At 44.6% G+C, this 14670-nt stretch overlaps 1 protein-coding gene across 2 annotated transcripts in view; it reads right to left on the bottom strand.

The window, feature by feature from the left end:
- Window positions 1-12244, bottom strand: part of XPO4 (exportin 4) — a 121053-nt gene extending 108809 nt beyond the window's left edge. Inside the window, exon 1 of one of the 2 annotated variants that reach the window (XM_074387935.1) lies at window positions 12057-12244. In XM_074387935.1, the coding sequence (XP_074244036.1) occupies window positions 12057-12125 (69 nt within the window). In that variant the 5' untranslated portion in view covers window positions 12126-12244. The remainder of the gene's footprint in view (window positions 1-12056) is intronic. The other variant, XM_003944250.4, reaches the window with a different exon arrangement.
- Between the last annotated feature and the right edge of the window lie 2426 nt (window positions 12245-14670).

Genomic DNA, 14670 nt, shown 5'->3' with positions numbered 1-14670 from the left:
GAGAACAAGTAAAGAACACTCCCATCAGCACAGAAAGTTCTATCTGCCAGCACTACTCTAGAAGAAATCTAACTCATATATTTATCAGGTACTTACTATACAGTTATCTTGATTTGATGCCATGTTATTTGATACATTAAAGTACAAAATAGCACCTAACATTTACAGAGCACTTACTATACCCCAGGCACTATACTAAACACTTTTCTTTCAATGTATGTTAAATCATTTTATCTTTGCATTAACCCCCTGAGGTGGTAGTTATTATTTCTCTATTTTTTTTTTTAAAGACAGGGTCTTGGGACAGGCATGGTGGCTCACACGTGTAATCCTATCACTTTGGGAGGCCAAAGCAGGCCAACTGCCTGAGCTCAGGAGTTTAAAACCAGCCTGGGCAACATGGTGAAACCCAATCTCTACTAAAATACAAAAAATTAGCTGGGCGTGGCAGCATATACCTGTAGTCCCAGCTACTTGGGAGGATGAGGCAGGAGAATTGCTTGAACCAGGCAGGGGGAGGTTGCAGTGAGCTGAGATCGCACCACTGCATTCCAGCCTGGGTGACAGTGCAAGAGTCCATCTCCAAAAACAAAAAAAGATGGGGTCTTGCTATGTTGCCCAGGCTGGACTTGAACTCCTGGACTCAAGCAATTCTCCTACCTCAGCCTCTAGAGTAGGTGGAGCTACAGACAAGATTTTTCACACTGCTGCCAGTCAAATATCAAAACCACAAATCTAACAAGTTTTATACTGTGTGAATTCAAGCTACTTATTACAGCAAATAAGACCTTAAGATAACCCAGCCTCTATTTCCCTAGTCTCATTTCACACTACTCCCTTCCTCATTTATTCATTCATTTTTTTTTCATTCAACGAATATTACTGAGCAACAAGGTGCCAAGCCCTGGACTAGATACACATCACCAAGGAAGAGCAAAGAGGGTCCCTGAACAAATATAAAGTCCAGCAAGAGAGACCAACATTCATTAACCAATCACACAAATAAGGTGTTATAAAAGAACTACCAAGAATTTGAGACCAGCCTGGGCAACACAGCAAGACGTCGTCTCTACAAAAACACTGTAACATAGCCAGGTGTGGTGGTGTGCGCCTGTGGTCCCACCTACTTGGGAGGCTGAGGGGAAGGATCACTTCGGCCCAGAAGTCTGAAGCTGCAGTGAGTCACAACTGTACCACTGTATTCCAGTTGGGTTACAGAGAATGACCCCAACTCCAAAAAATGAAAAATATATATATATATACATAAAGGAACTACATCATCATCTGAGTATGTAAGAATGGTGAATCTCACCCTTCAGGCAGGCTCAGGAAGCCTCCCTGAGAAACTGACTACTGAGAGACCTGAAGCATGAGAAGACAATGAAGAAAAGCATTCCAGGCAGGAGGACTAGTGTAGAAGAGGCCCTGTGACAGGACACAGGGCACGAGTGGGAAGGACTGAGAGAAAGCTGGCGTGGCTGATGTAGAGAAAAAGCAACTGGAAAAGAGTGGAGGCTGAGCAAGGTGGTTCACACCTGGAATCCCAGCACTTTGGGAGGCCAGGGTGAGGAGATCATAAGGTGAGTAGTTCAAGACCATCCTGTCCAACCCAGTGAAACCCCATCTGTACTAAAAATACAAAAATTTGCTGTGTGTGGTGGCGGGAGCCTATAATCCCAGCTACTCGGGAGGCTGAGGCAGAGAATTGCTTGAACCCGGGAGGTAGAGGTTGCAGTGAGCTGAAATCGCACCACTGTACTCCAGCCTGGGCGACAGAGACTCCATCTCAAAAGAAAAAAAAAAAAAAAAGAAGAAGCTGGAAAGGCAATTAACTTATCCAAAGCCTCACAAGGTGCAAACATTTTTAAAGAAAAATGCTTTATATTTTATAACATTTAGTGGCACTTCTCCCCTGCTCTTTGTGAACAAGAGGCCTCACATTTTCATTTTCACTGGGCCCTGCAAATTATGTAGGTAGCCCTGACTGGACAACAAAGAGATTGGACAGAAACAGTCTTATGGCTGGGATACAAGGCAGGGGCTATCCACTCACTATGCTCACCCTTCGGACCTACTAAGGACAAAACAGATGAGGATATGAAAGGAAACATGGGCCGGGTGCGGTGGCTCAAGCCTGTAATCCCAGCACTTTGGGAGGCCGAGGCGGGTGGATCACGAGGTCGAGAGATCGAGACCATCCTGGTCAACATGGTGAAACCCCGTCTCTACTAAAAGTGCAAAAAATTAGCTGGGCATGGTGGCACGTGCCTGTAATCCCAGCTACTCAGGAGGCTGAGGCAGGAGAATTGCCTGAGCCCAGGAGGCGGAGGTTGCGGTGAGCCGAGATCGCGCCATTGCACTCCAGCCTGGGTAACAAGGGCGAAACTCCGTCTCAAAAAAAAAAAAAAAAAAAAAGAAAGGAAACATGGCCTCCTAAGTCAGAACCTTCATAGGTAAGGCAAAGGAATCTGCAGTTTTAAAAATCACCCTAAGATTGGTATGCATGTTCTAAACTCTGAAAAACCCTACTCTAAAATATTGTCACTTTACAATGGTTTTCCCCAATTACAAACAAATAGCGAATCCCTACCTCTTTTCCAGAGTAAAGTTTATTAGTTTTCTATTAGCTCTTTCTCACTCAAAAGACATTTTTCCTTTTATTTATTAACAAGGTTATATTATACTTAGTTAGCAGTGATTAAATAAATCTGTGGAAATGGAATGCCCTGCATTTGCATTTGTAAGTCTATAAATGCAAAACCGCAACTCTTGTCTTAACTCAGTCTGAACCACGATACAGCTTTGAACTTTCTTCAACATAAAAATAATTACAGGACATTCAAGAAAGTGGATTTTAAAAGCAGATTTTTTTTTTTTTTTTTTTTTTTGGCGAGGCATGAGGGCTCACGCCTGTAATCTCAGCACTTTGGGAGGCTAAACTGGGTGGATCACCTGAGGGTAAAGAGTTCAAAGCCAGCCTGGCCAACATGGTAAAACGTCGTCTCTACTAAAAATACAAAAAATTAGCCAGGTGTGATGGCAGGTGCCTGTAATCCCAGCTACTGGGGAGGCTAAGGTAGGAGAATCACTTGAACCTAGGAGGCAGAGGTTGCAGTGAGCCAAGATTGCGCCACTGCACTCCAGCCTGGGCAACAAGAGTGCAACTTCATCTCCAAAAAAAAAAAAAAGCAGATTTTTTTTTTTTAAAACACACATGACCTTCAGGCTAGGTGTGGCATCTCACACCTGTAATTCCAGCACTTTGGGAAGTTTAGGCAAGTGGATCACCTGAGGTCAGGAGTTAAAGAGACCAGCCTGGTCAACATGGTAAAATACTGCCTCTACCAAAAATACAAAAATTAGCCAGGAGTGGTGGTGTGTACCACTACTCTACTCTACACCCAGCTACTCTAGAGGCTGAGACAAGATAATGGCTTGAACCCGGGAGGCAGGGGTTGCAGTGAGCCGAAATCAAGCCACTGCACTCCAGCCTGGGCAAGAGAGTGAGACTCCATCCCAAATAAAATAAAATAAAAACACACGCAACATTCAAATTTACTAAAATGGAGTATTAATTTGTGGTCCAATATTTTTATACTGTAAAAAACTCAAACTATATTAAGCACTCCTTCCATTTGCAATCTCATTGCCTATGTAGCCATTCTTAGAAGTTTAGTATAGGCTGGGCACAGTGGCTCACACCTGTAATCCCAGCACTTTGGAAGGTCGAGGTTGGCGGATCACCTGGGATCAGGAGTTTAAAACTAGCCTGGCCAACACATGGTGAAACCCCGTCTCTACTAGAAATACAAAAATTAGCTGGGTGTGTTAGCGCATGCCTATAATCCCAGCTACTCAGCAGATTGAGGGAGGAGAATCACTTGAACCTGGGAGGCAGACGTTGCAATGAGCCAAGATTGTGCCAAAAAAAAAAAAAAAAAAAAAAAAACACGTTGGTACATCAAGTCCCCAAACCCCCAAAGACTTCCAGATACATACATACATACACACACACACACACACACACACACACACACACATTTCTTTTTTTCCACCACAACCTCCACCTCCCGGGTTCAAGCTATTCCCCTGCCTCAGCCTCCTGAGTAGCTGCGACCCAGGCACATGCCAACACACCCGGCTAACTTTTGTCATTTTGGTAGAGACCAGGTTTCACCATGTTGGCCAGGATGGTCTCGATCTCCTGATCTTGTAATCTGCCAGCCTTGGCCTCCCAAAATGCTGGGATTACAGGCATGAGCCACCGTGCCTGCCCTATTTTCAAATCAATTAATATTTCTTCCACCTCAAAAAAGGGTGAGGAGGAAAGAGAGATTTTGATTGACATTATATTCAATTTACAGATAAATGAGGGAGGAATTGCCACCTTAACCGGGTTGACCTTTCAGACCAAAAACCATAGACTTCATTTAATTCAAATCTTTTCTATTCCGCAAATACGCTGTGTCATGTTCTTCATAAAAGTGGCACATTTCTTATCAGTGCCCTATAATTTATTTCTACAGTTTTTCCTTCTAATAGAATGGGATCTTTTTTCCAATTTTAAGCTGATCACTGTTGGCATAAAGGAAATCTTGCAATTGGTTTATTTATCTTGTATATGGTCATCTTTCCAAATAACTAGTGGTTCTAACAGGCTTTTTAGTTATTTTGCTTAAATGTTTTTTCTGGAATGTCATATCACCTGCAAATAATCCTTTTTTGGCTTTGCTTTCCAATATCTGCACTTACGCCCTTTTTTTATATTATTGTATCAGCTAGACCCTCCAGAAGGCGTTAAATAAGTTATCTTAGGACTCCCTGTTTTACTTCTGAGGATATCATCATTTAATACATGGTTTCCGATGACTATCTGTTATCATATTAAGAATTCCCTTCAATTCCTTGTTTACCCAATATTTTTAATCATAAAATGCTGTTAACTGCCTTTTAGGTATCTATGAATGATTTCAAATGTCTTTGCACATTTCTTCTCTGGATCACTGGCTATGTTCCAATTAGTTTGACGCGAGTCCAACTGCAAATACACATTTAATTGAATCTGAAATATGAAGTTTCCATTAACTATTTTTTTTTTTTGAGAAAAAGAACTTAGTGCCAGTTTTCTAATATCTAGTGCCACCGCAGGTACTAAAAGACAAGGATAAGGCCGGGCACAGTGGCTCACGCCTGTAATCTCAGCACTTTGGGAGGCCGAGGCGGGCGGATCACAAATTCAGGAGATAGAGACCAGCCTGGCCAACATAGTGAAACCCCGTTTCTACTAAAAATACAAAAATTAGCCAGGCGTGGTGGCACGTGCCTGTAGTCCCAGCTACTCGGGAGGCTGAGGCAGGAGAATCACCTGAACCCAGGAGGCGGAGGATGCAGTGAGCCAAGATTGCGCAGCCTGGGTGACAGAGCGAGACTCCGTCTCAAAAAATAAATAAATAAAAAGACAGGGTTGAAATAACCAAAAACGTTTACTCACTATAATACATCTTTCAAATAAGAAAAGTAGATTCAATTAATTAAAATTCTCATTTTTATGACATGTATACTGTGGTTACAAAAAAATAAAAGCAGTGCACCTTATACATTGAAGGGCTCAGGGAATCTCTACTATATAAATGCTCAAATATTGCTCAAACTCACTGTATTTCCCCAAACTATATTTTCTCAAACTATCTTCCCCAGAATATCTCTACCTCGGATATCGCTTATCATGATTCAGCTTAAGGGGAACCTACTCCAAGAAGCCCTTTCTCGGTCCCCATTTCAGTCTGAGACAGATGTTTGTACCTACTTCTATTATAACATTACCAACCAACAATTGCTAATATTTTTGCCTCTCTCCATTAAACTACGTACTCCTTAAAAACAAGGTGCTTTTTCTGTCTCCTCAGCATATACAGCATAGTGCCTTACCATGCTGTTTCTATCTGCTGAAGAAATGTTCTAAAACAAATCAATGGCCAGAGACTGGATTCCAGATCCAAACTAGCTATATGACAACAGGCAAATCATTTATCATCTCTGAATATCAGGCTTTCTCATGTATTTATTTATTTTATTTATTTTTTTGAGACAGAGACCTGCTCTGTAGCCCAGGCTGGGGTGCAATGGCACGATCTCGGCTCATTGCAACCTCTACCTCCTGGGTTCAAGTGATTCTCTGGCCTCAGCCTCTCGAGTAGCTGGAATTACATTACAGGCATGTGACATCACACCCAGCTAATTTTTGTATTTTTAGTAGAGACATGGTTTCACCATATTGGCCAAGCTGGTCTCGAACTCCTGACCTCCGGTGTTCCACCCGGCTCGGCCTCCCAAAGTACTAGGAATACAGACGTGAGCCACTACGACTGGCCAGGTTTTCTCATTTATAAGGTTTAGGAGTATCTCATCCTATTTACCTCACAAAACTGATGAGAATCAAGGAAGACAAGCATTTTTGTACAGGACTACAGATGTGCAAGTATTTTTGAAGATATTAACCAAATTCCACTCCAATAAAATCTATGAAAACCAGTCATGAATCTCATTTATTAAAGTTGGATTTATACTTACTAAATCCATCCTGGTTTAAAAACAAATGTATTACAGGCTCACGTCTGTAATCCCAGCATTTTGGGAGGCCAAGATGGGCCAATCACCTGAGGTCAGGAGTTTGAGACCAGCCTGACCAACATGGTGAAACCCCATCTCTACTAAAAATACAAAAATTAGCTGGGCGTGGTGTCAGGCACTGGCAATCCCAGCTACTCGGGAGGCTGAGGCAGGAGAATCGCTTGAACCCGGGAGATGGAGGTTGTGTTAAGCCAAGATCGTACCACTGTACTCCAGCCTGGGCAACAGAATAAGACTGTGTCTCAAAAGAAAAAAAACAAGATATGAAAATTACTTTTCTATAATGTATCAGTTAATATATGTACTCTATCTTACATTATCGCTGCACACAATCACTAAGGACAATCCAAAACAACCTAATGAAGCCAGGGCAACAAAACCAAGAATATTCAAGACAATAAAGCACTCTTTGGACCACAAATGAAGGTGGCATCAATACTATAAGAACACTAAACTTTTTAATAATGTTGTCTCTAAAATCAAAACCTCTCCTACATTTTAGCATATAGGAAGATGTGTATAGGTTATACACAATTACCATACCATTTCATATAAGGAACTCAGCCAGGCACAGTAGCTTATGCCTATAATCCCAGCATTTCAGGAGGCCAAGGCAAGAGTATCACTTGAGTTTAAGACCAGCCTGGGCAACATAGTGATTTCCTCTCTCTACAAAAGAGTGTTTTTTAAAAATTAGCCATTCAAGGCTGCAGTGAGCTATGATCATGCCACTACACCCCAGCTTGGGCAACAGAGACCTTGTCTCAAAAACTTAAGTATCAATCCACAGTTAGTGTTCATGGGTGGAGGCGGCTCCTGGAACTAATCTCTCATGGATACCGAGGGACGACTGTACTACTTTATTTGGCAGTTTATCCAATAAACTAAATGGACTGAATATAGATATAATATATTTAGACATTTTCCATCAAGTAATAAAATGTAACATTTATAGTATATGTTGACTGAGAAGCAACATGGTTGAGTATAAACAATTAAAAAAAAAAGTAAAAGTTCTGAAAGGGGAGTCTGGTTATCTCGGCCTGGATCACTTACATCATTAATTTGCTCTGTGACCTACCTTGGGCAAGTCACTTCTACCTCTTTGAACCTCAGTTTCCCCATCTGTAGAATGGAAGGGAGAATGCTTAGACTCAGTTTATTTTTCAGGGTCTCTAGTCTCTCAGAGATGCTGATAAAAGCTGTAGACCCTTTTACTAAAAATGTATGTTTACACCAAAAAATTTGCTACAGTTTCCTTCTGATACTCATCCTAGACTTCCTAAGACCTCTGTACTAAAACATCTCTTAAGATTGTTCGGTAACATGGTGAGGCAAAAAGAAAAAAGAAAAATAAATAAAAATTTAAAAATTTAAAAAGGCCGGGCGCGGTGGCTCAAACCTGTAATCCCAGCACTTTGGGAGGCCGAGGCGGGTGGATCACAAGGTCAAGAGATCGAGACCATCCTGGTCAACATGGTGAAACCCCGTCTCTACTAAAAATACAAAAAATTAGCTGGGCATAGTGGTACATGCCTGTAATCCCAGCTACTCAGGAGGCTGAGGCAGGAGAATTGCCTGAACCCAGGAGGCGGAGGCTGCAGTGAGCTGAGATCGCGCCATTGCACTCCAGCCTGGGTAAAAAGAGCCAAACTCCGTCTCAAAAAAAAAAAAATTAAAAAAAAAAAAAGATTGTTCTATGTACTAAAATTCTGTGTTGATTTCCAAAAAAGAACTATATGAGCTACCTAATGAAAAATTAAGCAAGCTGGAAGCGGTGGCTCATGCCTGTAATCCCAGCATTTTGGGAGGCTGAGGCAGGTGGATCACCTGAGGTTGGAAGTTCGAGACCAGCCTGACCAACACGGAGAAACCCTGTCTCTACTAAAAACACAAAAAGTATCCGGGTGTGGTGGTGCATGCTTGTAATCTCAGCTACTTGGGAAGCTGAGGCAGGAGAATCACTTGAACCCGGGAGGCAGAGGCTGCAATTAGCCGAGATCGTGCCATTGCACTCCAGCCTGGGCAAGAAGAGCGAAACTCTGTCTCAAAAAAAAAAAAGAAAAAAGAAAGAAAAAGAAAAAGAAAAAATAAGCAAAAACAATTACAAAATACATCACTAATTGCATTTTGAATCTCAAAGCATAACAGTTAAAATACAGCAATTTCCCACAAATAAGATTTATTCAGACCCACAGATAGATAAATGCTAAAATCATTGTATAAAATATGCATTTTAATGCTAAATAATTGAAGGAACATTAGCAGCTTTAATTAGCCCTAGATTAATTAATTTATCTCTTTTCTGATCCCACTATCCTATAGCTTAAGAAAGATCAGGACAGGTGCGGTGGCTCATGCCTGTAATCTCAGCACTTTGGGAGGCCAAGGTGGGTGGATTCCCTGAGATCAGGAGCTCGAGACCAGCCTAACAAAACATGGTGAAACCCCGTCTCTACTAAATCTAAAAACTTAGCCAGGCATGGTGGTGCATGCCTGTAATCGCAGCTAATTGGAAGGCTGAGGCAGGAGAATCACTTGAACCCGTGAGGCAGAGGTTGCAGTGAGCCAAGAGTGCACCACTGCACTCCAGCCTGGGCAACAAGAGCAAAACACTATCTCAAATAAATAAATAAATAAATAAACAAACCACAAACTGGTAACAGACAAACCAGAGTTTGAGTCTCTACTCTACCCCTTGCTATGTAAATTTGTGAAGATTACTTAGCATCCACGTTTGAGTTCCTTAGCCTGTAAAACTGAAAATGAGAATAGCAGGGCAAGGTGGCTCAAGCCTGTAATCCCAGCACTTTAGGAGGCCGAGGCAGGCAAATCACAAGATCAGGAGTTCAAGACCAACCTGACCAACATAATGAAACCCAGTCTCTATTAAAAATACAAAATTAGCTGGGTGTGGTGACACACACCTGTAGTCCCAGCTACTTGGGAGGCTGAGGCAGAAGACTCACTTGTACCCGGGAGGTGGAGGTTTCAGTGAGCCCAGGTCATGAAACTGCACTCCAGCCTGGGCGACAAAGTGAGACTCTGTCTCAAAAAAAAAAAAAAAAAAAAAAAAATGAAAGCAATAATACCTACCTCAGTACTACCTCCAGTACTAAATGGAAAAAAAGAAAATGAAAGTAATAATACCTACCTCAGTATTACCTCCAGTAGGAGAGTTACTGGAGATAAAATATGTAAAGTGCTTGGCATAGCACCTTGAACATAGTATGTACTCAATAAATGGTAGCTACGATTAATAATAATAATTTGGAATACAACTTTCATATTAAGAAATAATATAATAACTGCTACTCTTACACATCTTTGGAACAAATTTCTGAATACTAAAGTAGAAATTTTCAAAAACATCATTTCTTTTTTTTTTTTTTTTGAGATGGAGTCTCACTCTATAACCCAGACTGGAGTGCAGTGGCGTGATCTCTGCTCACTGCAACCTTCACCTACCGGGTTCAAGCGATTCTCCTGTCTTCGCCTCCACAGAAGCTGGGATTACAGGCGCCTGCCACCACGCCCAACTGGTTTTTGTATTTTTAGTAGAGACGGGGCTTCACTGTGTTGGCCAGGCTGGTCTTAGACTCCTGATCTCAGTGATTTGCCCACCTCAGCCTCTCAAAGTGCTGGGATTACAGGCGTGTGCCACTTCGCCCAGCTGTAATTTTTTGTTTTTAATAACACAACATTTTTTTCAATACTCCTCTCCGCTGGAAAGATAAAAAGCACTTAAACAAATTATGTATACAACATATGACAGATGGGGTAGAGTGAAAAAACACACAGCTTTAGAGCCAGACAGAACTGAGTTCAAGACCTAATTCAGCTACTTACTAATTGTGTAACCCAGGCCATCTAAACAATTTCTCAACCTTGTAAAGCTGTTGCAAGGATTAATAAAATATGTAAAGTATGTAAAGCATCAAGCCCAATATCTAGCACTCAGTAAACAGTACTACCACTATTCTTCTCACCTGCCCCTTATAGGTGATTAAAGTAGCTCTGCCAGGAAAGAAGGAAAATATTGGAAAGCACAAATACTAGTTTGTATTAAGCCAATGATGAAGGACACTGATTTTACCTGATGAATGTAAGAACTAAAGCCGTGTTTGGGGTGGCCTCCTCCTTCCAGAATCTAATAGAAACAGAGCCCCTAGCTCCTAGGAAAATTTCAGCAATTTTAGGAAACGCTCTATGTCAGGGAATTTTAAGAATCTTGTATTAAGGGGAATACTAGCTAGTTATTTCTGGACTTAATTTGCAAAAGTGTGAAAACCTTCACTGGTCTGTTTTGTGACAAAACGTACATTAACTTTATTTACAATGAAGCAAGTAAATCCTGCTTTTATAAGACTTCTCGGTTGCAGAAGAAACAAAATACCTGGCGTAAAATATCGGAACTACAAACTACGCTAGAATTAGTTCAAATATTCTTAAATGTGATGCTCAAACACCCTAACACTGCACCATGAAGAAAAAAGTCCAAAAAGGTGACAGACCGGGATGCATACAATTCTTAGAAAGTCTGAATCAATCCAGCTATCAAATGAACCTCTCTTCCAAAAACATCTACAGACACCGAAGTCATAATTTACAAAAACAAAGCTGAGCCAGCAAATACACACACAGTTTACTGAGTAACTGAATGTAGTTGATCCTTACTTCTCCTCCCTGCATGTAATACTTTTATCCTTTGACTCGGCCTTCTCAAATTCCCTGAGTAAACAACCTCATCAAACTGTTTATTGTAGTGTAAGCCTGAAGTCAAAGTGTAGCATAGACTCAGTTCTCCAAATCGCGGGCGACTTAAGGAGCTTAGCACTGGACCAAGTTTTGCCCCAATGACCTTGGTCTCAACGATTCCCCTCCCTCCCTCCTGCCGGCCCTTCCACGTGCTGCCGGCTGCAATTACTCCAGAGGTGGCTGCATGTCAGGGAAGCGCTAGCGGATCCGAATGCACAGGAAACAAGGACCGCCAACAACACGCGAGCTGTGCCATCCATTCCCTCCCGACAGCAACTCCCCAGGGGCGCGCACACAGCCCCACGAATTTGCCCTACTGAAGCCCTGCGGGGACAACCCCAACTTCCTTCCCCGCGTCTTGCTCTGCGACCCGGTCTGCGGGGCAGGGTGTAAGGTGAAGAAATTCTCTTTGCTACACCACTACCTCCCCACGCCCAACTGGGGTGCGGAGCGGCCAGGGGAAGGGGACAGCCCCTGGAAGGAGGGGACGACCGCAGGCGGAAAGTAGGATGAAGAATCCTGCGCCACGCCACCGCCACCTCCTCCTCCACTTCCAGACTCCCTGGAGGCCCCTGCCCATCGCCAGCCCAGTGGGCAGCAAGGCCTGGCGTGGCAGGGCCAGCCGGGGGCCCGCGAACCCCGGGATCTGAGGGGCGCGGCGTCCTCACCATGAGAACTTTAGCCGCGTTCTCCAGCTGAGCGATCACTTCTGGGGGCCCCAGCGCCGCCGCCATCATGGTCTCTCTTCAATGACGCGCCATGCGCTGCATTCTGGGAGCGGGCGCCGGGGCCGGCCAATCGCCGCCGCGACCCCGGAGCCTCACGCGCTCCCGAGGCCGTCGCAGCCGCCGTCGACGCCGGCGTCGCGGTCTCAGCGGGTCTGGCCGGGCTGCCGGGTTCCGGGCGGCGGGGAGGGGACGCGCGTGAGCCGGGCCGCTGCGCTGGGGCGGGGGCGGCCGCGGCGGGCGCCGGGCGAGGCCCGGGCTGTCCGCCCGGAGGACTGCGGCGGCGCGCCCAGCCAGGCTCCCGGCCCGCGCATGCGCGGTGTCCGCGCCCCCCGGCTCCGCGCGGCCCCGGCACAGCCCGCCCCGGGACCGCGGCGCCCGGACGCCGGGACTCGCCCTGGGCTCCCAGCCCTGCGCGCCGCCTCGCCTGGCTCCTCCTGGCCCTTCCACGCTCCAGCGCCCTGCAGGATTTCCTCAACTTGGGATCGCTCTCCCCGTCTTCTCCTCCTGAGAGCGCAGCTCCTTTCGAGCATCTCCGTCTCCTGCTTCTGGTTCCTTCTCGCCATGGGAGAACATTCCAGGATAGAACGCTTCGTTTTCTTTCTTTCTTTCTTTTTTTTTCTTCTGGGTTTTTGTTTTTGTTTTGAGACAAGGTCTCACTCTGTCGCCCAGGCTCACTGCAACGTCCGCCTCCCGGGTTCAAGCGGTTTTCCTGCCTCAGCCTCCCAAGTAGCTCGGATTACAGGCCCGCACCACCGTGCCCTGCCAATTTGTATTTTTAGTAGAGACGGGGTTTTGCCATGTTGGCCGGGCTGGTCTCGAACTCCTGACCTCAGGTGTCCGCCTGCCTCGGCCTCCCAAAGTGCTGGGATTACAGGTGTGAGCCACTGCGCCTGGCCGAACGCTTCATTTTCTTAGTGGAGGGCCTTCTGCAGGAGAATTATCCAAATGTATTTGGGCAGCGAGTCGCTGCGAGACCCTAGGAGGAAAACTCGTCTTTAGTTCTAGCGATTTTCACTCTTGCTGGCTCACATAGGAGAGGGAGAAAGCAGGGACAGGAAAGCCTGGCCTTGACTATCTGGCTTCTCAGATGCAGATCAGCTTTGTCAGCTAGGCGCCGTGGCTCACACCTGTAATCCCAACACTTTGGGAAACTGAAGTGTGTGGATGAATATGGTGAAACCTTGTCTCTACCAAAAATACAAATATATATATGTGTGTGTGTGTGTGTGTGTGTATACACACACACGCATCATGGAGACATGCACCTGTAGTCCTAGCTAATCAGGAGGCTGAGGCAGGAAAGTCACTGGAATCCATTAGGCAAGGGTTGTAGTGAGCCGAGATTGTACAACTGCACTCCAGTCTCGGTGACAGAGCAAGACTCTGTCTCTAAATAAATAAACGACAAAGGACTTGCATAGACATTCCTCCAAAGAAGATATACAAATGGCCAACAAGCATATGCTAAGATGCTCAGCATCACTAATCATTAGGAAAATGCACATCTAAACCGCAAGAGCTGAACACAGCAGCATGCACCTACAGTCCAAGCTTCTTGGGAGGTGGAGGCAGGGACCCTGTCTCTAAAAAAAAAAAATTTTTAATAAAAATTTAAAACCACATGAGATATCATATCACACCCATTAGTATGGCCACTGTGGAAAAAAAAAAATAGAAAAAAAAAGTGTTGGCCGGGCACAGTGGCTTGCGCCTGTAATCCCAGCATTTTGGGAGGCCGAGGCGGCTGGATCACCTTAAGTCAGGAGTTCGAGACCAGCCTGGCCAACATGGCAAAACCCCGTCTCTACTAAAAATACAAAAATTAGCTGGGTGTGGGGGCACGTGCCTGTAATCTCAGCTACTCAGGAGGCTGAGGCAGGAAAATTGCTTGAACCGGTAAGATGGAGGTTTCAGTGAGCCGTGATCATGCCGCTGCACTCCAGCGTGGGTGACAGAGCAAGACTCCGTCTCAAAAAAAGAAAAAAGCAAGTGTTGATGGGTATGTGGAGAAATTAGAACCCTTGTACATTGTTTGAGGGATATAAAGTGGTGCTGTGGCAAATAGTTGGGCAGTTTTGGCAGTTCTTCAAAAAGTTACACGTAGAATAACCATATGATGCAGCAATCCCACGTTTGGATATGTATCCAAAAGAACTGAAAGACACTTGTACACCTGCGTTCACAGCACCACTATTCACAATAGCCAAAAGGCAAAGCAACCCAAATGTCCATTGAGGGATGAATAGAAAAAATGTGGCCTATACATACAATGGAATATTAGCCTTAAAAAGAAAAGAAATTCAGCCGAGCCTGGTGGCTCACGCCTGTAATCCAAGCACTTTGGAGGCCAAGGTGGGCGGATCACCTGAAGTCGGGAGTTCAAGACCAGCCTGACCAACATGGTGAAACCCCATCTTTAAAAAAAAAAAAAAAAAAAAAAAAAAAGGCCGGGCGCGGTGGCTCACGCCTGTAATCCCAGCACTTTGGGAGGCCGAGGCGGGTGGATCACGAGGTCAAGAGATCGAGACCATCCTGGTCAACACGGTGAAACCCC

Source organism: Saimiri boliviensis, chromosome 16 (genome assembly GCF_048565385.1).
Source record: "Saimiri boliviensis isolate mSaiBol1 chromosome 16, mSaiBol1.pri, whole genome shotgun sequence".
NCBI classification, from domain to species: Eukaryota; Metazoa; Chordata; class Mammalia; order Primates; family Cebidae; genus Saimiri; species Saimiri boliviensis.
Note: the sequence above shows the minus strand (reverse complement) of the source record. Positions and strands in the feature narration are given on the sequence as shown.